Raw genomic sequence first — 23,823 nt, forward strand, 5'->3', positions numbered from 1 at the left:
ACCTTTGGATGCTTTTTATCTTCTCTTCATTATTTCCTTGATCCATCACAGAAACCCACTTATCACACAGCTGGGATGACAAAATACTGCCTGGGATGTTGCGAAGAAAATCCTTATCAAGAGAAAAGAACAAAACATGTGAAGAGCTGTTCTGGAGCACGTGAAGCAGGAGGAATAGGATGATGTATCCGTGGGATGGCCCTCACTGACAAGTATATCGTTACACACAGCAACCAAAACCAGCAGAAAATCATCTGAGATACAGAAATATTTTGGATTATGCTTAAAGTGAATATTTCCCTGCCTTTTCCTCACCCTTTCCTGTCAAAATAAAGGCATTGGGATGCTTAATCTGACCTTGCTGAACTAAAAAATCTGCAGTGAGACCAGTTATTTTGGTGTTGCATAATGTCTGTCTTTACTCATCATTTAACTTCATCTGCAGTCCCTGTATCTTCTCCTTAACTCAAATACCTCCAGATCATAACCACTCCAAAGCATCCCTACCTTCCTTCCCCTAATCACTCCCTTTTGGTAATGAATACTTACACTACTGGGTGTAGTGTAAGTATGGATAGTCTTGCTGCTTCTCTTTCCTAATACCTCAACCACTGGCAGGGAGACTGCTGCAGTTTAGGAAGAAGCTCAAACCTTAGCTTCCCAAACAAGCTAGGGTAAATGAAGCTGTAACACACATTAATAACACACATTTGCTCTTATGTGGTAACCCTTCACTGTTGTAAGTGCTAAGCAATTGCCCCTGGTGAAACTGATCCCGTGGGATGAGTACTGCACACCAGCCCAAGGCACAGTGCAGCTGTCCTGCCCTACATGCACATCCTAAATCCACCAGTAGGAAAATAATTGTGTAAATCTCACTCATGAAAACCTCTCACATGGTAGGAAGAGGAATGGCTTTCTGTAATAAAAATATTCCACCAAAGCAGTGCTTGCTTGAGGATGGAGATTACTATTTCTTCTAAGCAAAAACTACACATGAACAGATGCACTGTACTAAAATGTGAAAAGAAATATGCTGATCCTCCTTGTAGCTGAAATTCTACTGAAGGTTTGTGATGACCTCTTGCAAAAGGAACATACTTGTTGACAAACAAGACTGTAAGAAAAGATAATGCATGGGAAAAATAATCCAAATATTTATGACAACACTATAAACCTGCTTGGGTCTGTAGTGTAGGCTATTACTGATGTGTAAGGAAACAGGTCTGCAAACATGCCTTTTTAGTATTTTGTATACAGAGATAAAGAGAGTAACAGGACCAGGTTGCAGCAGAGAACTCAGGGAAGCTGGCAGCAAAACAAGCTGGCTAGTCCTCTTCCCCATCCTAATTCAGTGGCAAAACCCTTTTGGAGATCCTTACAATGCTAGTGTGCCAGTCCATTTTTCTGAATTCAATCCACCAATTCCACTTTGGGGCTGTCCCTGGAGAAAAGCCCTACTTGCTTGTGCCCAGGATCTGTGCTGCTCTCACCCCTAAAGGGAAAAAGGGACATTCTTCACATACCTTTAATAAAGATGCTGTCACAAATATGGATTCACAGGCTAGGTCTACTTCAGTGCCTGAATCAAGCTTCTCCTTGAGCTCTTTAAAGATTTTTGCACTTCCAGAGCGTCTGAAAATACCCTTGGTGGAAGGGCCCTCTTGGTAAAGGAGGGAAAGCATGTCCTAAACAAAATTGAAAGGCAGAAAGAATTTCTCATAAATATATTTTATTGTCCAGTGTATTAAAATGCATTTTTGCTACTTTTGCCACAGCTGAAAACCTTTGAGTTCTAAAAAAGCACAGAAATCAAACACAAGTTAAGGCTCACCCTCCAAACCATGCCAAACTGCACAGCAAAGCTGTGATCTGGAGCTCTCATTTTGGAAAACATTCCCTCAGAAATACTGTGCTGCCACTGCTGAGCACGAACTTCCTGCATGATCTTCCAGGTCTCATGCAAGTTTCAGCCAAGTCATTTAAATATATAACACTGTGGTATGGGAAAAGGAGAGTGGTCTACCTAATCCAAAACTCTGCATCTGACAGGGGCCTCAGCCAGACACCGCTTTGCAGGAAGATATGAGACCCTCACTGCTCATCAGTGTGGTCAATATTATCACCAACCAGAGATAAAGACATCTGCTTCATGCCTGATGTCTGAAAAAAAATGAGAGTTTTACCTAAAGTGGAAAGTGCTTTATTTGTTAATATCTATCTGCACTTCTACAGCAGATCAGAGTCAAGTTTTTACCCCCTTTACTGCTTGTGAGTGGTATCATACTCTGCAAAGAGCTCAGGGCTGTTAGTGGGACCTCTGGGGCAAGGTGCTCCCACCTGAGAGGTCACCCAGTGGGGGATAAAGCTTTGCTCTCCTGAAGCCAATGAGGGTGCAAAGGATTAAACAAGTAGACAGCTTAGTACATGAGATATTTAAAAGGAAAGGGAAAACAAGCAGATTGCTGCCCAGCTTTCCAAATAACAGGAGGGACTGATTTCTTATGCTAAGTAAGAGAGGGAAACAAGCAGATAAGGAAATGCTGAAACTTCTCCTGATGTAATATGTATATGGTATTTGCCAGGTGCTTAATTCTCTGCAGTCTCCTGCGGGTCATCTCTCAGATGTGCTGGTCATCTCTTGCAGGTCTGCTCCAAATTATGTGGAATTTGCCATGTTTATCTCTTCCAAAGGAGAAACACATGCAGACAGTCTCTGGGATTATGTGTATGCACACAGTGGTCTGAGGACCAAGATATCAAAAGAGAAGGCAAGAAAAGGGACACTGGGGGAGAGTCCATCATCATTAAACTCCTTAGGAATGGCTAAGGAATGGGGCTTGGGGACTTTCCTAATCTAGGCTGTAAGGTAGGTCCTCCTGATCTACAGCAGCGAGAGTAAGTCTAATGGAAACTATTACTTTTGCTTTTCTTCTGTAACGTTTCTTTCTCACTCTTGCAGAAGCTGAAGGCAAAGAATTCATGTAAATGCAGATGCTTTGAAGGAACACCTTCATAGCAGCAGGACTTGGGCCAGCATTTTCCTTTTCTTTGCAAGAATTTAGAACTCTGACGTCAAAACAGCCTGAGTCCCACAGCACAGGATATTAGCACATGGACAAAAGCTTTGAAAATGTATTTTTAACAAAATACCCACAAGATAAAAATGAGAAGCCTGTGTTAAGCTATCAAACTCACACAAAATTACATGAATGAAGCTAAGGGTGCAAGACAATTCAGTGTGGCAATGGCTAAAAGAGAGCCCTTCTGCTGTGAAAGCAAGTTTGAAGCTCTGAAGCAGAGATATCAAACATGCCTGCAGCATTCATCCCTGGTATTTTCCTTCTCTTGCAGGTAAATCCCACACAGTCTCCCAGTATTCCATTCTCCAGGGATACTGCATGAATTCAGAAGTGAGCTGTATTTTGTGGCATAAACACAATGTCTAAGAGTCAAAGCGCAGAGACTACCAACTACTGATTCTATGCTTTGTAACTCTGGGGATTTTTTCAGATAAAAATTTACTCATATTTATGTTTTGGAGAAATTTCTGAAATGCAGCATTGGCTCATGTCTGAAACAGAGAGAATGAGTGATCAGGTGATTGTATTCTTACAGAGTTCATCTCTGGAGGCCTTATTTAAACAACCTAAATTATAAAAATACACACTTTTCCTTCAAAAGAAAATAACAAGCTCACACTATTAAAAGACCTGAAAAGTCCTGGTATGATTTACTATTTAGGCAGTGATAAAGCAGCACATCAAGCACAAGCTTAGAAGATAAAATATTTCTTCCTGTAAACTAGTATAACCCTAGTGATTTCAGTGGGGTTCTGGCAAGTTCTTCCAGCCAAAAGTTGGACAGTTAGGAAGCAGGGCTCACTCCCCCTCTGTAAATGCTTCAACTGCTGCATCGACAACAGCCCTCAGTTCTGACCAAAAATGCCACATATGTGCCTTAATTATGCCTAGGAGTGGGCTCTAAGACAACCTCTTTCACATTCCTAGACTGGTTTTGGGAGCACCCACAGCACCAGAGCTCTCTCAAGGCAGGATGAAAAGATGCTCCTGCAGCCCCCACATTCCCACCTATTCTTGCAGTGGTGCTGTCAGATTAAAAATGAGGACTCAGAGTGCTTGCCCTCGAATGCCTTCAAGAAAGGCTCTGAAACTGTCTAGTTATGGGCAGGTGGCATTTTTATGTATGCGTGGGCTGTCTATATGGGACAGTAGATGACACATTTATGGAGTTGGGGATTTTACAGAGATCTTGGGAGTGGTTTAAAAAGTGTGTGTGAATGTGGCATATATTTACACTGCGTAAGTGAGCATTAGGGAACCAGCCTTACAGCATGGGCTATAAAGAAGAAATAGCCCAGAGCAGCAGGCTGATCACATACATTTCTCAAGCTGTTATTAACTAGGCCTGACCACAGCATATGTTAAAAACCAAAGTTCTTGCTGAGAACCACAAATGAGGTTTCCTTCTGGAAACCTTTCTGGTTTCTTTGCTTGGGTAATTTCAATGTCCCATTTACAAACATGTTCTCATTTACTAAGCAAAGAAATTCCACCACTGTCAGACCCAACCCTGAGCTTGGGACTCACCAAGAGGGGTTTGGGCAGGTTGTCATCCTCACAGATGGTTGTTAGCAAGAGGCCAAAGAGCTTCCCAGGAGCAGCAGTTGTTGGGGAGAGAGGTGCATTGTCCAAGGGAGTGCCTGGGCCACGCCAAAAAGCCCAACTTATGATAGATCTTTTCCTTTTAAATGACTTCTGGCTTAAGTCTGGGGAAAGAGAAAGGTGTTTATTAGAAGAAATGCATTTCAATTCTAATTCCAGTATTTGTTTTTTGGTGGTTGCTATGGTTTCAAAGGAAAAAATGTCATGAACTCAACCAACTCCTTGACATCCAGCTAAGCCTAATCCACCATGCACATACCTCTGTGTGTGTGTGTGTGTGTGTGTGTGTGTGTGTGTGTGTGTGTAGTGTGTTGCCTTATGCATGCTCTTATGAGGATCACCAGGGTCTGCACTGCACTGCTGGACCACAGTGCCAGCACTCACTGCTAAGTGTAGGAGGGCAAACCTCAGCCTGCTGACTTCACACAGAGCTGGACTCTGCTAAATAACTCATTTTCTACCCACAGGTGCAAAACCACAGACCTTTGGAAAAGAAGGTCTCCATTGCCCTCACCTTGGTTTGCTGTCCAGAAGCATCCTAGTTCCAATGAGGGAGAGCAACCACTCTCCCCACAAGTGACACCAGAGCATCAACTAATGGGGTGAGACATTTTCAGACCAGGAAAAGCCACTGCCTTTGCTCTCTTCTCCACAACACAAGCATTATCATTAGGCACTCACTCCAAGCACTTGCTGGCCATGGCCCAGGGATGGTGCCTACCCTGTAATCAATGCCTTCCAGATGACATTTCAGCATGCTGCCAACATCCTAATGGGCTCTGCTCATCTTCACTTATTTAACACATTTCATGAGATATTGAGAGAGCACCACTAATTGAAGTTCTTATTTCCAGTGTATAGAAAAGGAAATACTGGTATTGGGATATGAAAAAGGTTTTTTTTTCATATGACCTTTCTCAACATCAGCCGGTGAAAAGTCATCTTAATAGGATGGGCTACTGCTAAGGAGGAGTGGGGACTGTTTATGATAAAGCGCTAATTGAACAAAACCCCTTATTCTGGTATGTTTTTCCTCTTCTAGGTGTTTTCAAAGCCAATCAGCATTGACTTAGCTGCTCATTTACCCTATATACTTTTCTATTAGCTGGTTCTTCCACCTAGTCAAACATTTTACTTTCAGCTGTTGTGGAGGCCAGAGGCAAGGCTTGCAGAATTGAGGATTGTGGCACAACACCAGATTTTTCTGTCCAATACTGTATTCTCTCCTATACTTTACTACAACTGAGTTTTTAGCCCAAATAGTGATTTTCATTATACGTCATTCCATTCCAGATCATGTTGCCTTTGGGAATGGGTGGAAGTCTTTTCATTGCAGACTTACAGGATGAAAAGTTACAGTTTAACTCAAAAGGTGAACATATGAATGCAAAAGTCTGATGAAAAATTCTTTTTATAAAAAATAATGAGGATATACATTTTAAGCAATCCAAAGCTTCAAGACATATAAGTCTGGCAGCGTCTAAGGCTTTACTTGACACGTGATATTTTGAGAGAACATAACTAATTTATAACTTACAAAATTACATTTTTTTCTTTCAGATGAGCTGGAGATTAGCACATGAATAAGGTTTGCTTCATCTGGAGTTCTAGTCACACAATGGCAAACACATACTGGTGCTTTTTTCTGTCAACCCTGTAAATCTTAGTGGAAGTAAAAACTAAGAAAAGATGCTATTTTGGAGAACAAGGAATAGCAGAAGTGAATAAAAAACAGTCTTAAAATTAGGAACTTTTCTTAGTCTCTTACTGTTTGCTCCCCTCTTAAAAGCCACGGCTTAAACTGTGAGCAAGGGGTAATTGTAACTAACTGCAGCTCTCTCCTGGGAGAGGAAAGAAATCTTAACCAGTGCTCTTCAGCACATCAGGGCAGAAACCAACAACTCAACAAAATGCCATGTCACTTACAAAACTAGCATTCACTGAACAACAGGAAAACTCATCCTTTTCACATCCCCTTTTTAAGGGGGTTGAGAAGTCTTAAGCCAAAGAGCAGATGAGAAGGGGAGGACATACACTTTATTTCCTTAAACCTGTGCAAAGTTACAATACTAGGAGAAGCCGAGGCTCCTTTCAGCCAACACAGATGCCAATTGCTGCTCTGCAGAAGTACTTCCATACAAAAACCTTAGGACCTTGCCCTGATGGATTATTCTAGGCCAGAATCAGAAAAAAAAGCAATACTACTTTGATGGAAAATTTTGCTCAGAGCTCACAGCAGCCATCTCTTCTGCTCATATTTTACATGAAGGGAATTTCTATTCATAGGTAGTGTCCCAGCCATGGAAGTGGCATTTCTTCTTGAAACTAAACAGAAACTTCTAAATAAAACTTCAGATCTATTTAACAACATAACACCCTTTCTGATCAAACCTCTAACTGTCAGTTTTTAAAGACCTTATGTATTGAGGCTAATTTGTTGAAATTTTGCTTTCTCTTTTAACAGACAATTAAACAATAATTTGGATTACTGACTAGCTACTAGCAGCTGTTGGTTCTTTCAAGTTCAAGTTTAAGCAAATAAGCATTTATGACACTTTTTAGACATGTGCTCCTGAGTACTACTTACTGGCTATGTTTAACAGGCAGGTGACCATTCCTGGTACATGCTGAGAGGCTACAGGAGAGGCAACAGAAACGCTCCAGTTCATCCACAGAGTAAATTCCCGTGTACTTTTTTTAACCATTCTGCCAGGACAGGCAGGCAACTACACCACCATAGTTGGTGTCCACACAGCTACTTATTTGACATGTCAGCCAGTTGTCAGTCATGTCTGCCTGTCAACACCTACACTGCTGCCTAACCATGGGGCATGCTGGTGCACCTGGGTAGCTGCCCCTTGTGGTATCCAGAAGGGAAAGTGTGTCCAGCACAGTGTGATTGATGCAGAGAGGTGATGCGAGAGAGGATAGCACATGTGGCAGTGAAATGTGGGGTTACAGATGCCACTCCCTGTAAATTTGCCCAGTATGTGGCAGTGTGCCTAGTGGTTACCCAATGACAACGACACAGATTTTGTCTTGCTGATCTTAAGACAAGCCCAAAGCCAGGTCATAGTCTTGGCTTACATACTGGTACCTTTTGCCATTTTCCAAAACTGAAACAGGTGAGAAGGAGTTAGGAAGAGCACAGTGAACAGCGATGTATGTGAGATAACCTGCTCTACAAGCAGTCAGACCTATACATAGAATCATAGAGTCATAGAATTTTAGGGGTTGGATCCTTAAGGATCATCTAGTCCCAACCCCCCTGCCATGGGCAGGGACACCTCCCCACTAGACCAGATTGCTCAAGCCTGGCTCTGAACACTGCCAGGGTTGGGGCATCCACTACCTCCCTGGGTGACCTGTTCCAGTGTCAATGACTTTAAAAGGTTTTGTCTGATGAAAGAGGGAAAGGTGAATGGACTAAAAGCCTCTCTCTCCCATCTAGCACAGTCCCTGTGCATGACCTGCAGGCTGCCCCAGGTTTCTGCTGCCCCAAGCCAGCCTCACCTCCCCTCCTGCGGCTTGCACAGCACCGATGACAACACATCTGCATTAGAACTTTACAGGCTTGATTTGCATTTCTATTTTCTCTTGCCAGTCAACACCAGCTGCCAAAGCTGGGCCTGTAAACCTAATTACACCCCTTTGCTAGATTGCCTCATTCTTAAAATATGCCATGAAGTAATATATGATACAAATTACAGGGAAGGGGGGTGGGATGAAGGCATGTGGAAAGGAAATTAATTTATATAAAATGTAATCAATTTCCAGAATAATTTGCAATAGACACTGGTATAGCTTCACTATACTTAATTTCTAAAAACATTACAAATGGATTCTATCCGAACTTAGCTGTTGGGGAGTGCACAAGGTAACAGAAGGCATGTTATTTTTTTATGACGTGGTCACTAATGGTGAAGTAGGACAGAGTTCCTAATTGATCTGAGTATGTCAGTGCATTAAGCACAATAAGAACACACCATGGGATGTATCCTTCCCCTAAGTCAAATGACCTAGTCCTGTAAAGATCTCCTTATTTGTTTTATCATGAGCAGTGCACAGTCATTGTGTCATTGACAACGCAGTGCAAAACAGAGAGCAGGTGCTCACATATTTGCAGAATCAAGGCCAAAGGCAGAAGAAAATATTATTTTCGTAATTTTACTCAGAGAGTACTGAAATAAAGAAGTTCTATTTGCTCACGTCACCTAGGTACTCAAGTACATGTCTAGGTTTTGCCGCTTGAGTGTCCCAGTGAGGCAGGTGTATAGTCCTAAGTACTAAGTTGAGATAAAGGATGCTGCCAAATGCTGCATGGGAATTCTGTGCCGGAGTCAAGCCTTGACTCCTGAACCGTAAAACCACTCTGCCTTGCTACAGAGCACAGCAAGGGCTACAGAGAGAAGCTCAGTTAATAGACTGACAAAAAATTGCAGGGGAGACATTCTGCCTTTCTTTTGCTGGTTTTAGAACAATCACCTGACAGGCAGCTTGTCAAAATGTAACTTATGAAGATGACACATATGCAACAGCACACTCAAAGCAGGGAGAGCTACCCTGCAAAATCCCCCGTGCAGCTGGCAGGTACACCTGTGTGCTCCTCTTCGCTCTGCACAGCCCCCCCATCACAGCAGAGCCAGGGAAGCATGCAGGCTGTGGGTGAATGGTGCTGGGGTGAGGGGGGCAACGTACCGTTCAGCTGCTGGCACATGGCCACTTGGCTTGGCTTCAGCACAAACTGGCACTGCAGCTCCTGGGGCAGCTGCTCCGTCAAGAAAGACCCCTGAAGCTGCCTGGGGCAGGCACAGTGCTTTGATCCATGGGGCATAGCATCACGAATGTGGCTCATTTTAATTCCAAAGGGATATTCATGTCCTGTTCAAAGAGAAATCGTAATAATCTGTGTTGGATTGACTGGAGACTTGCAAAACTCCATCTGCCCTGGAGGAAAAGCAGATTTTGCTTGCTGGCCCGCAGCACTTTCTGTCTCAGTAATCTCAGAATTGACACTTTTCTCCATATTACACGGGCGTAAATCGCACACTGGCAGATAGGGAGTGTTACTGTGTTGGGTGTAGTTAAACAGATGTAAAAGTAAAATCAGACCTATTAGAGCTGTATCATGTAAAAGCCTAACAGAAAAAATACAAGCGACTATTTCTGAATTCAGTGTTTACTCTTTCTACTGCTTTTCCTGTGGTACTGAAAATTTAGGTACTGATTGCTCATATCATTCTGGAAAGAAATGAGATTTTGGGAGCAGTCCTGTCAAATTTTTGCTGAGCATGCAATAACAAAAAAGTCCAGTGTGAGAGTGATCTTCCCTCCCTCTCCATGTTAAGTGCAACAGTCATCAGCTCAGTCAAACGAGGCACAATTATGGTTCCTGTCTGAGGCTGAAACAGGAAGGAAACGTTAATCACAGGGCTAATGCAAATGAGCTGTGCTTGGCTTTAACCAGCATCTTTGGGGACTACACAGAGACAATTCATTTCTGGAGGAACTTTCAAAAATGCCACCAGAAAGATATTTTTCAGATCTGTCTAAAGACCTGGTGGATTAAAGATAGTAAATATGGATGCAATGCTAAAATGTTGTGGTTAGCTCTACAGAAAGACTGGGGCTCATGCAGCAAAACTGGGGCAGAAATAAATGAACTTTTTCAACCTCTTAGTGACACATGCAGACAATTGCTTTTCAAAACAAAGGATCAGCATCTGACTAGCTCCCCAAATAGGCAAACTTGCGTGAAAGGGAAGTAAGAGGAAAAACAGGAAAAACACAAGAAAAGGGGAAGATGCATTTCAGTCTTCTCTGTATTTCTTGCTTCATTCAGCACTAAAAACTGAGTAAATATTGAAAAACAAAACCATGCCAAGAGCTTACCAATAAGAGGGTAAGGAGCGTGTTCTCTTCCTGAAATCACCCACAGCTTGTAGTCTTTTTCTGACCCCTTTAAAATCAGAATTAAGAGTTAGTTTGCCAGCCATTAAGGACAGATTCACATAAGGTTTCTTACAATATAAGGACAATCTGCACCTTGCCAGCGGGGGCCAAAGTATTTTTGCAGTGCCCACACTTGCCACCAACAAAGTTTCTGAATTGTGTCTGCCCTGCAATGTGGTTTATGTGACCAGAGTTCAGCTCTGAGCAGTGAGTGGTGGTGGAGCCCATAATTTCTGACAGAAAATGTGGAGATTTTCCTCAATTCTTTCACTGCTCCTGGAAGCAGAGGGATGGATGTCACAGCCCACCTCACCCTGCAGGTACTGAGCAGCACCCAGCCTCGAGGAGCTAAGCAGCACGAGGAGGAGGTCTGCTGCAGAGCCTGTGGCAGACAGCAGGCAGTCTGTGTGAGCCAAGGTGACCCTTCAGCTCCATCCTCTGGCACACAGGTACCCCCAAGCCTCACATCTGAGAACTCTGCTCCACCATCCCTCCAGTTTCTCTATATCTCCTGTAAGCAGGTGGAGCTCAGGCTCACCAGCAAACAGCATCCCATGACCCACACTGGAAGGCAGGGGCAGGAGCACCTTCACCTCAGATCTGAGCCCACCCTCATGCCACCAAGGCAAGGATGGCACACAGGGGCATCCTGCCACTCAGCGTTGCCCCAAAATCTCCTTATAGGGCTGCTGTCAGCACTTTTGTGCAGCTCTTTTGTGTTGAAGGGCTTGGGAGTGCTGGATGGTGTTTTAAGACTGCTGAGCCCTCTTCAAAATGTACAGTGGAGAGAATAAATTTACATCAAAGGAGACAATTTTCAAAAAACTGGAGAATGTAATCATCTTTGGGAAAAGCTGTGTGAAACCTCTGATTTGAAAGAAAATTCTAAATATTGCCTTAAGCATAAATATACAAGTTGCAGTTTAACTGAAGAAAGGGAATAGCAATTACATCAGATATGACAGTGAGACCATAGAAATAAAAAGAAGGACATTTAATGTAAACCATTCTCAGGACAAAAGGAAATAGCAAGTGGATAAATATACTGCATTAAAAGTGATATGTTTTACCTTAAATCCATTTTCAGTGACACTGCTAAATCAGGATAATTAAAATCTAGAACTTTTCTGGCTACAAAAGGTGATAAATATCTCATAGCTCTGAAGTTAAATCCTACCTCTTTTTAAACAGATTTACCAACAATCCTGCGTTGTCTGGACCTTCACCCAGTGTCCCCAAGGCTCTTGAGACTCTTCCTACTTGCTGCATGCACCCAGTGTAATGCTGATACACCCAATAAAGCCTTTACAGTTTGCTCTCTGACTGACAGAGCTTTCTGGCCCATATTAGCACTGCTGTTAAGTTAGCTAGCAGGGGGCAGAAGGAAAATAAATAGGCTTTGGAGACATCTCTGATGCCTCAGGGCAAGCAGCCAGGAGCAAATAAATACAGCTGAGGAGCACAAGAAAGGGTATTTGCTTTTCCTTTTACATATATATATGAAAGGGTTCGTTGCCATGAAGGGGAAGCAGAGGAAGGGGAAGAGCTAGCAAGCACAGTTTCAGGAGTGAGACTGTTCATCTCCCCACTGCAAATGCTGTCCTTTATGGGCTTTATGAGGCCATTTGTCAATATAAATGTGACTGTCCCAGAAAAGTCAGCAAGTGTACTTACAGAGCTGGGAAACCCAAGGCCCTTCTTTCTGCCCCACTTGATAATTTGGAACAGATGATCAATGCCATTTTGCACAAGCGAGTTGTCATTTTACGAGAGGAAGCACAGAGGAAAAAGCCCTGATGTGTTAAACCAGAGTGAACTCAGCCAAAGTAATAGCCCCATTAATCACACAATATGTGAAATGTAGTTTTTATAATTGCCATTGAAAAGTCATAGAGCTCCTTTCAAGTGGTTCTCTCTGGACACAAATAAAAAACCATGAAATGGTGCATAAGGTGAAGCTTCCTCACAGAACAACCCTACGAGGGGGTTGGGTGTTTGATTGATATGCAGACTACAGCTTAATTTATTTGGCTTGTTTGATTTTATCGCTAATCTTATGATATGCCTCTAATGAAAAAAGGCTTTATGCTATAAAGAAGCAGTGAAAAATGTAGTATATTACTTGGACAAATAATTCTGCAGGCAAGATTTTACATCTTTCAGATGGCTTTCATTCTTTTTCCACTTGAAATAAAAATGTAAAGAGGAGGAAAGGGTTGATTGTGATACATACAAAAGAACACAAAGCTGAAACCTAACCAGCTCGCCCTCCTGCTCATCTCAAAGTATTCTTTTTGAATACTACCATTTTCCTTTTTTTTCTGTACACAAAATGAGGAAGCGCAAATGGCACCCAAAAACGGCTAAAAATAAAGCACATGACAATAAAGACTTGTAGTTGTAATATAGCACAGTCTCACGACTTCTGGCGCAGACTAGGGGACACAATCTGCAATTAAAATCCTAATATTACCTCACATCTTATCCTTTTCACCTTGCAAACCCTCCATGAACTCCAGAGCTAGCTTAATTGGATGGACTGCTGGATCCTGAGCTCAGGCCAGAGCCCCAGCCCTAATGTAAATGGGATATCTGAGCCATACAAGATGTGCAGACAGAAATCGCTGCATCCAGGAAATACCAAGCTAGAAGAATAGACCCCTGCATTAAAAGCCTGTATAAATTAGGGATAATGGATGCTAGGAGAGGCAAAATTTGAGGTTACTCCAACTTTTGTTGTGAATGTCTAGAAGCCCCAGGGAAGCACAAGAATGGCACTTTGGTCATATTTGACTCTTCGCACTCAGGGCTCTGGTATGGAAAGACTTTTCAGATTCCATGCAATGAGATCAACATAGGCATCAAGGGTAAGACATTTTAAAAAAAATCTCGTTACTCAGAGAGCAGGCTGACAGGCCAGCTAAAAAGCTGTCATCCAGGAGCTGCTATATGATCCTTGGTGTTGGTTGGAGTGACATTGTGAAACATAATAAGGCAGCCAGAATTCTTGTCCCTAGCACTATTCATTACTACACCTGAGGCACTACCTTGTCTGGTTTAGAGCAAAGGAAGCCAGTTGAGGCAGTACTTGATCTGGTAGGGATCATTTGGTGAGCTACCCTGCATTATCGTAAGTCCTGTAAAAGCCTTTTTCCAAAACAGTTTCAGGACTTTGCTTAAATTGGATGCATTCAGATTCCATGCAATCACTTAGTTACATTCATATCTCACATAGAACTAAAGGTCTATGGATATTTAGAGTACCTGATTTGGGCACTTGAGAGCAGTGCTTGTACTTGCAGTTTGGAGGCACAGCTAATCGAGCATGTTTACGCATTTTGAAACCAACTAACAGGCAGGTCAGTAGGTTTCCTGTTCACACTGATGTATGCAAACGGAACTCTATCAAACTCTCACTTCTTGTGTCCAGGTACCTCCTCTTATGCACCAACAAAACAGATTTTAAAGCAACTTAATCAGAGAAATCATAGAATGTTAAGGCGTTGGAATGGACCTTAAGGATCATCTAGTCCAACCCCCCCTGCCATGGGCAGGGACCCCCCCCACCAGGCCAGGTCGCTCAAGGCCTCATCCAGCCTGGCTTTGAACACTGCCAGGGTTGGGGCAGCCACTACCTCTCTGGGCAACTTGTTCCAGTGTCTCACCATCCTAACAATCAAAAACTTCTTCCTAATATCTAACCTGAACTTGAAACATGACTGATCCATTACAGGGATGAGAGATTTACTCAAAACTTTTGAGGGACTTGATGATCTCTGGAGGTCTGTATATTAACAAAGCACTCCTGCTTCACTTCAACAACTCTGAATTGTTGTGTCAAAGGATTTAACTAATGTTCGTATCCTAAAACTTAGAAAAACTGCAAGGGAAGATCTGGTTGTTAAAAGTGATGACAAAAAGGCTCATTAAAACTGGTGCAAGGACTTACGTTGATTCCCAGCTGCTGCAGGGCCATCAGAATTACATCATTTGCTGTATCAACATTGGTTACAGTTAGGGTTTTTGACTGTGAACAGAAAACAGAAGAGGAAAGTGGCATTAAAAATTTGAATTTGCAAAGAGTATCTGAAGTGCAGTTGCACTGCATAATTCATTGTTGGAAAAATTGAGAACATCCTGTTAAAATTTTATTTGATAAATAAATTATAGTACCTAAAGGTCCAGCTGTTTGAAACCCAGGCTTCATTTCTCTGCTTTGTCACATACTTTCTGTATTTGCCCCCTGCTTTCCCAATAGCTCCATCCAAAGACAGAGTGCCATGATTACTGGGGACATGACTTCCACATTAAAATATGCAAAAAGACAGAGCCACTAACTGCACTTTAGACACTACATAAGGGAAATGTAATGGTTTCATTAATTTAAAAGCATGCAAGTTTCCTTTGGAAAAAAAAGTCAGTGAAATATCAATCATTAATAATTTCTGTCCTTTTCAACTGAAGTTCTCCCTGGTAAGAAAATATTGTACACACAGGCTGTTCATCTCTCTAACTTTTGCCATATTCTATACACATTTCTCAAAGCTAGATTTGGCTTAGTACCAGAAGCTCTTCCTCTTGGTAATCTTTTATCCAGTTAAAACACTACCTCTCCAGCAGCCTCCAGAATATGCTGATTGGCAGTCTGGAAAAGCATGGAGCAGCAGAGACATCACTTTCTAAATAGCTATGGTAACGAGCATGAAGTGCCAAGCCTTGTGTCAGTGAAAGTGCCACTTTCCACAGGGCAGTCTTTCCAGAGTGAGATTTCAGCACCTGCTGCCAGGCACCAGTATTAATCCCATACAGCTGGGCAATGCTCTGTACATCAGCTCTAGGGTTGCTCTTACGCATCAAACACACTAGCATGAATCACTCCATCCTCTGATGGAGTGCAGCAGAACCACTGCCATCTTTTGCAAAGGCAAAAACAAGTGGAGAAAGTGTGTCCAGAGTGGTTTTTGCTTACAGCATCATACCCATACCGGTCTCACTTCCAAGCCAACAGGCAACTCCCACACACCAAGCACGAGTTACTAAGCCCTTTTTAGATGCATGCTAGCTTGGCTCCATCAACAAGATGGCACAGCTTTTGGATGCCCAGACTAAAGCCTTGGCAGAACAAAGGCATGCCCACTGCAACAAACCACCCAACAGCCCAAAGAAAGGGAGGTGAGAGCTGGGATGTAAATGTTCACAGCCAGTCCCAAGACAATTTGCAATACCCTGTTACCTGTGCAGCATATCAATTTTATATCATTTGGCTATAAGATGTTCAGGTGAAACAACCCCCTGACACTTCGCGTGTAGAAAAGATCTGAGCTGTACATTTGTGTGAGTCCCTGACGGTAACAAGCTGCCATGGCAATTAAAGGAAAGTCGTGAGAATACTGTGTATCTTGCTTCAGGACATATCTGAACGCTCATACCATAAAAAATTTAACATTTGCCTGAAGCAATGACATCTGGCTCTCAGGAGTAGGTCAGTACATTTGCATACGTTTTGCTCTTGGCTAGAATATAATAAATTGGTTTGTGCCTTGTGTTGAAATAATTCTTGGGCATCTTCATCACAGGAGCTGCAGTGCTACAGAACTATTTGCATCATAAAATTTCCATCTGTGCCTCCTCTGTTTTATTACTGGTAATATCTAGACTGTGTCATTTTTAGGACTGTCAGAATCAGGAGACCATATATGGCACATGAGCTCATTATAGCTAAGGAGAAAAGACATTTAAAAAAACCCCAAACACACTAGTACAAGACTGCAACACCTGAGTGCATGAATGATTTATAGGCTTTTACACCTGAGCAGATGTTGATCTGCAGTCCTGCATTTGAACTGTCACAATTATTGGTATTGTTTATTAACTTTTATCTTAGCAAATGGGCAAATCTATTATTGTTTACCTTGATAATGATTTTCTGAGAAAAAAAAAGTCAGACTCCTTTATGCTTACACCTATGCAAATACAGAATTCTAAGTGGAGATTCACTGTTGGGCAAAGACCTCCAATGAAAACCACCTTCTGTGAAAATTTCTCTTGCCCATGCACATGCTCTTTAGGGTTCTGAGCATGAAATACAGATGTTACAAGCACAGTTCAAAAGAAAAGACAAATGCATAAAATCAGAGGAAGAATGGATGGATTATCACTGAATGCCAGGGCATCCCTATGGAACTGTCTGCAGACAATAATTTAGTTTAAATTGGTTAAAATTTACTTAGTCAAAAAGGTGCAAATCACCCTGTGGATGACCTTTCTTTGCCATTTACTCTTTGCCTAAAAATGTATCAAAATCAATTAGTTGACGAAAAATGTCTAAGGCAATTTCAGGGTGTTCTTATACACTGTTTTACTGACTTAAGATCATTATAAACCATAAAACACATTGCAACTTTGCAGAATTGAATGAAGGCAGCTGTGGGTTTAGATAAGTTATACAAGCAAAAAAAGGGTACATTGTACTGGCATTTCTGAAGATGCTTATGCATAAGTTCCGCTAGAGATGCTTCTTGGGACTTCACACGGTACAGTCTTTAGTTTGTCTGCCAGAACCAGTATTTCTTACCAAGCACACTGTCTTTAAAATGGAAATCGTGTACTAAACACAGGGAACAAACATTTCAGAGCTGTGTATTCCAAGTCTTTCCAAGATCCTTAAAGGAGATTGCAAACCAACAGAACCCTATCAATATCCAAAGAACCTGTAGGTGACTAGCACTCATAGGTGTTGTGGATTTAGACCCCTGTTTAGCTCAAGAGCACTTACATATGCACAAGTTCCCACGTCCTTTGCAATTATCGTTAGAGGAATGCTTTTAGGATTGTCTTTTTCCTTCTCTTCTCTTATTCGACTGAGAAAACAAGTACAAAACAAATTTTAATACTGCAAACATAAGTAACAAGACAATGATTTAAACAGCAATCAAGCAGTAACTGGCTAAGAAGCAGATTGTTTGCAAATGTACTGCAGTAGAAAGATCTCTGAGAACAAGAAAGCATCCAGCAGTATCTGGAAGGCATGCTGATTGTGGGTCCTAGTAGTGCCCTTGTTGTATTGAAGTTCATTGTAGAAATCAGAGTAAGAAAAAGAAAGTGAATTGAAAAAATCAAGCTAAAACTACCCATCATTGTGATGCCTCAGTCTGCACTAGAGGCTCCTACTGGAATCAGTTACATCAGTACAGACATGTTCAGAGGACTGAACAGAAGAGTGAATTGGAAATCATCCCAGCAAGGATGATTTAAACAACCCAGGAACTCTGAAGAATCAGATAACGATCCTTCAACCAGCAGAACTGAGTGATCAGAAAACAGAACCACCACTGATAGTTTTTCTGCCCAAACTCTCAATGAAATAAGACAGCTCTATTTACACAAACCCTCCCACTGTATCCTCCAGGTTGGGGTATGTTTTGTAAGACCAAAATACAGCCATGAGCAGCAGACAGGTTAGAGCAGAGGTTCCTGAGCTGAGCTTGCTTAGATGCCATCACCATGGAAAAAGCTCCAGGCTCAACTAGAGCAATGGTGGCAGAAGCTCCTACCAAACAACATGTGACAGAAATCGTGCCAGTTTTGTGCTGAGCACAGGGAAGCAATTCCCTCCTCACATAGTGATTGTTGCATGGAAGACACACACCATCTTCTGCAGGGAAAAGAACTGAGGACTTTTTTCTCAGTATCACTTTGAAAGAGCTTATCTATCATGATGGCATAGGCATCACAGCTTTGGAATCACTGGTCTAGACTGGGACTGTTTTCAGTGTCTTCAAAGACCATATAATAAAGTACCTTTGCAAAAAAGACAGCCATGTTTCCTTCTGTTCTGCAGACCTGGAAGAATTAGAGTAAAAACAGGGACATACCAGTCATCATTCTCATACCAAAATAGTCCTTGTACAAACCACAGTGGAACGGACTGTTTCTTGGTTGCAATTTTATAAATACACACAAAACCTAAAAGGTTTATCCAAATTTGAATGAAAAGTCTGCTTCCCTGCAAAGTCAACTAAAAGGCCTGCCACAAAGACCAAAAGCCCTAGTTACCAGTTTTTGTCACAGAAGTTAAAGCTTTACCAGTGAACTCAGTAGGAAATGCATTGAGTTCTTAAACATTAAAGTCCAAACAGAAGAGGAGGGCACTTCAAAATAGGAGCTTGATTCAAAAGTTTAAGGGTATTTCCTCAGGTATACAGACATCTTTCCACTTTCACTGTTCTAATTATCTTCTTATTTATTACTTGTTTTATCAGCACATGACAAAGTACACATAAGCTCATTGTACTTAGTAGGGTTTAACTTTGGACACTTTAAGGCTTATCTCACTTATCTTTATCTCATTTATACACTTTTAAGGATACAAAACTGTCCAGTCAAATGTAGCTAATAATAGGATAGTTCAAGGAATCTAACCTAATTTTGCTTCAACTTTCCAGACTCAAATCCTGTCCCAGATGGAGTAACTGCTATTCCCACTGCTGCTTTTGCAAATCAAGTTCTTCAGATTTTCAGAGCAGGCATTTAGGGAACTACAAACCTCCTGAATGATGCTGTGAGGGGAATACACTTTATGAATGTTACAAACATGATTCTGCTTTGGGTGTTTCAGATCTGTGGAAAGGCATCTACAGACTCACACAGCACATTTTAGATTTTTCTGTGCACCTCCAGACATAAAATAATTTCACTTCTATAAAATCTCTGGGTTTTTTGATTGAGGCTATTGCTTTCCTATTCAGCTACTTTCTGATAGCTATAAAGGATCACATATTGTCTCTAGATCAAAGCTCATGTTTATTGGCAAGAGTTCAATTGAAAATAATGGAAAATTTCATCTTTGTTTCAGGACTATTAAGTGCAAAAAACATAAAGAGCACAATCAGCCCAATAGAGAGTAGTTTGTACACAGCATTCTCTTTGGGTATGGACAATGTGACATAGAAATTAAGCTGGATACTTCAGCTTTTGCTCTCTGTTGATAAAGAAGAAAATGCATTTCCAAGATCCAGGCAAATTACTGTGGCTAAGCAGCTGGGATTTCAGGGGGATGGTGCCCTCCCTCATCCAAAGTGACGACAGAGCCCTCCTGCTGAGACTAAAATTAACATAATCACTGAAATTACCTCCACAGCCCTAATGTGTCCTACAGCCAATGCTGCAAAGACAGATCAAAAATCTTTCTCTCTATTAAAATTCAAAGATGATTCTGCTTTAAGAGGAATTTTGACATTTTCTCTGGCACAATTAAATTGAAAAGAGAAATAGGGCAAGGTCAGAATTTCACTGTACGTTTTTTGCTATTTCCAATATATGTTCTTTTGTGTAAAACTGTCTTACGAGACTGTCTTTGATCCTTTCATTCGCCTGGCTGTTTAATATTTGTAGTTCATCTTATTAATTCGACAAGGTATTTGTCAAGTTATACCAAAAAAATAACAATAATTTCCACTAAGCAAGTTTGCAGCACAGACAGTGCTTTGTCAAATCATATATTTTTTCCATTTTTAAAATTATGAGTATCACTGCGCCATTTGTAGGGAGACAGAAGATGTGGAGGGTGACTTGCTCACAGTAGTAGAAGGAACTGGTTTAAGAATTAGCAGGTTTCTGGTCCCCACATTCACTGGTGCTGAAGTGAATCTGTGATAGTCTCATTAACTGTCACCCTAACAACACTCAAACAGCTTGGTAAATAAAGCATATCTCAACTCTTACCTGAAATTTACCACACAGTTTGTGGTGGGCCAGCCCAAAACGAAGGACCTCTCTGGGTCTGTGCTGCCTTCACAGACTTCTTCTGTACAAAATGCTGTCCACATCTCACAGAGACGTGCTTGGCACTTTAGCTTGAAATGAGAGTGTGACCTGTTGGCAGAAATTCACAGGTATGTCACGCACATGAAAACATAACAAGGCAGATTAAACACCATGTAAAACTTGCACTGGAGGATTGAAGAAGCTTCAGTTAAAGAGAACAGTGTTTTATTGGGTTGCTATGCTGATTTTGGCTGGAGCAGAGCTAACTTTATTTTTAAAAATATCAATTTCTTGTTTAAATAGGATCAACAGATTTCTTGTTTGTGGGATAAACAGATTGCTTGTGGCATCCCTGGACATCCCTCTCCTTGGAGGAAAACTTCTGTCCATGTCTAGAGCTCCTCTCTAAATCTTGCCATGAGGCAAAGATTGCCACTTGTATTTGACTCTCCTTTCAGTGACTTTAATGCCATTGAGGAGGTACTGTGTAGTTCTATTGCTTAGCCCCAGGGTCAAAAACTATGATGAGTTTAAGTAGTGACAACTAGGCCAGAGCAAATGAAGCGATCCTGAAGAAAGAACAAGCAGCAAACTGCTATTTGTGGTAACTACAGCACAGGTCACCATACAGTCTCCACAAACTAGCTGCATGGTAGCTTTAGGCCCACATCACTTGGAGAATAAGCCAGGATTTTTTGCATTCTCACAGTACTTACTAATCTTAAAGGAAGATAAATAATTTCCCCAATTTTTACAAATTTGGCCCTACCTGTATTTCATCCTACTGAACTATAAAGGTCAAATTTACAGAACTTCACATTTTCGTTTCAATTCTTTCCTTCCACTTGATTTCTTACTATAAGCCTCCTTCCTTTGTAGGATTGGTGAGCACTGGTGCTATGTGAGAAACAAGTAAAATCTCACTAGGTCTATCCAGCTCTGCAGCACTTCAACAGCCACTTCAAGCCTTGCAGACTGAATAACCTGAATCTCCTGGACCAGCAGGGAAAGGCTGGAGGAAAAGTGTCTTTTCCCTGAAACGGAGGGGACATGCCAGCAAGAGCACGTCAGCTCACCAGTGTGGTGCAAATGCAGATGGGGACAGTGTCGGAACCATGGTGATTAGTGCTCTATAATTATATATGCCAGGTAAGCAGTTTCTTAGAGCTTTGATACACATGGACTACCTTCTCTGAGATAAGCCTCATTTACAAAGCATTTGATTTAGGACAGACTAAACTAATACCTCTCTGAACCATGAAAGTACTTGAACCTTATGGCTTTAGGGACATAGATGAACTTGCTGTACCCTGACTGGTCTGAGGTTTCCAGCTGACATTGTGCTAACACGTGTGGTGGGATAGTGCAGCAATGTTTGCAGTGGTGGGCAAGAAAGGACTGTCCGTGCATAACAAACCTGGCAAAAAGGTGCACTTCAATTTGATTGTCATATTATAAAATACCATCTCAAGTTTGTGTATTTTTTAAACTGAAAGCTAAACACCATGTTCAACTAAATTAAGACTATGGTGTTTCCCCATCAGCTGAACATTTCACCTCTCTTTACTCTATTACATTTCGTTACCAGATCAAAGAGAAACTTACAGTAAGGGAGAACATTTCAACATGCTCATCAACAAATCCGTTTATGGTGCAACAAGTAAGATCTGCCAAGAATACCAAAATAACTGTATTCTGACTGAGCACAGAATGAACTGTGAAAATGTAGATGTACAAAAAAAGATACAGCTGTGAATTCTAATGTAGATGTTAGTAAATGGATGTCTGGTCTGACTCCACCGAACCAATCTGTTGACCCTTCCTTTCTCCTCACCTTTGTTTTGCCATCAACCAGCACAGTGAACACTCTGCATGTTCCTTCACTTTTTTAACATTTACAGTTCATAAAGCCAGACCCCTACAGTGCCAGTAGCGGGTGTCAGCAGGGTGTTGGCAGAAGCACAAGGATGTTCTCCAATCATGCTTGATGTATATTCTTACCCTGTTTGCCATGCCTAGTCACAGCTCTCAGCTATTATCAGTATTCAAGTGGCCTGGTTTCCAGAGGCACTGAAACAGTAGCCTCCGTTAACATCTAAGGAGCCTGAAGTATAATTTTATCCCTATCTGCCATGTCCTTTATGCAATCCACAAGTTCTCAGCATTTGTGAAACGTGGGTCTTCTATTTAAGTGCCAAAGCATTACTTCTAGAAATGAATATATCATTGCTGACTCAGGAAGCAGCAAGACTGAACATCTGAAAAACGAGTAGAGTAACAATCTAATGAATATTACATATATTTTAAGTAAATCCCCTAGCAAATGTTACTGTAAATATCACACAGATCTCAAGTCCACTGAAATGAACAGAAAAACCATGAACATCAATGCTGTAGGTATTGATGCACCCCAAATTATGCCACCTCTGCAGAGTACACTCAGTTCCTTTTGGTTTCTGTAAATGGCAATTGGATACCTTGTAGCTGATAACAGATGGAAGATTAACTTCTCACTAGATTTGCTAATCTCCTTAACAGGACCCTCTGACAAAAGCATAAATGGATCTACTGTGAGATTGCTACCGTTATGCCATCTATGCACTCAACCATTAGTTTCTACATCCAGTCACATTGGGAAAATAACCTTAAAATGCATGTGTATATACATAGGTCCCATTACAAAAGAGAAATTAGAAACCATTTCTTTGTGCCTCTCACATAACTTAGGTGAGAAACCTTCATCACTGACAGATCCTTAAAACACTTACTCCGACAAATAAAAACACATGCTCTCTGTAAGAAGTATAATCAATATATAGAAAAGAGTATAATATCTTACATGCTCAACATTGGTTTAGTAAGAAAAACTCTTTCAATTAATTTGTGACTTAATCCTCACATGAAGGCAGCGAAGGACAAGGCAACAAAGGAGCACAGCACCTGAGGACTATTTTCTATAAACTTGTATCATGCATGATACAAACACGTAACAGTCTACATTTCAGAAATTATTAGAAAGTAGCAAAAAATGAACCTACAGGCCCATTGTCCCAAGTCATACATGGACCAGTTGTGGCAAGGGCTTACCCCTCACCAATTTCCATGGGAGCAATGCCAGTTCGCTGCTTTTAAGCAGGACCTCAGTGCTGTACAGTAGTTTACCCAGCAAGCTCAGAAGGCACAAGATACTTGCTGCTCTCTTTAGGAAAACCTTGTACCTGTTTGTTGATCATACAAAGCCTAATTACACACGAGGTCCCTTTGTACAGTGACTGGCTACCTTCAGCTGAGCTGACACCAGCACAGAGCCAAGCTGTACCGAAGATACCTTAGAGGTTCATATGCCCCAAGCTGAAAAAATACTTAAGACTAGAGACTATTACAAATTTTTAGCACCTTCACAAGGAATAATTCTGAAGTT

General features: G+C 41.5%; 1 protein-coding gene across 1 annotated transcript in view; it reads right to left on the reverse strand.

Annotated features, from left to right (window-relative positions):
* LOC103802766 (rho GTPase-activating protein 20-like) overlaps positions 1 to 23,823 on the reverse strand; it is a 49,048-nt gene that overhangs the window by 3,571 nt on the left and 21,654 nt on the right. Inside the window, 9 exon segments of the mRNA XM_009075292.1 lie at positions 3 to 112; positions 1,527 to 1,688; positions 4,611 to 4,789; positions 9,384 to 9,566; positions 10,578 to 10,644; positions 14,587 to 14,664; positions 17,413 to 17,497; positions 18,438 to 18,479; positions 20,361 to 20,510. Coding sequence (XP_009073540.1) covers positions 3 to 112; positions 1,527 to 1,688; positions 4,611 to 4,789; positions 9,384 to 9,566; positions 10,578 to 10,644; positions 14,587 to 14,664; positions 17,413 to 17,497; positions 18,438 to 18,479; positions 20,361 to 20,510 — 1,056 coding nt within the window.

Source organism: Acanthisitta chloris, unplaced genomic scaffold (assembly GCF_000695815.1).
Source record: "Acanthisitta chloris isolate BGI_N310 unplaced genomic scaffold, ASM69581v1 scaffold1510, whole genome shotgun sequence".
Taxonomy (NCBI): Eukaryota; Metazoa; Chordata; class Aves; order Passeriformes; family Acanthisittidae; genus Acanthisitta; species Acanthisitta chloris.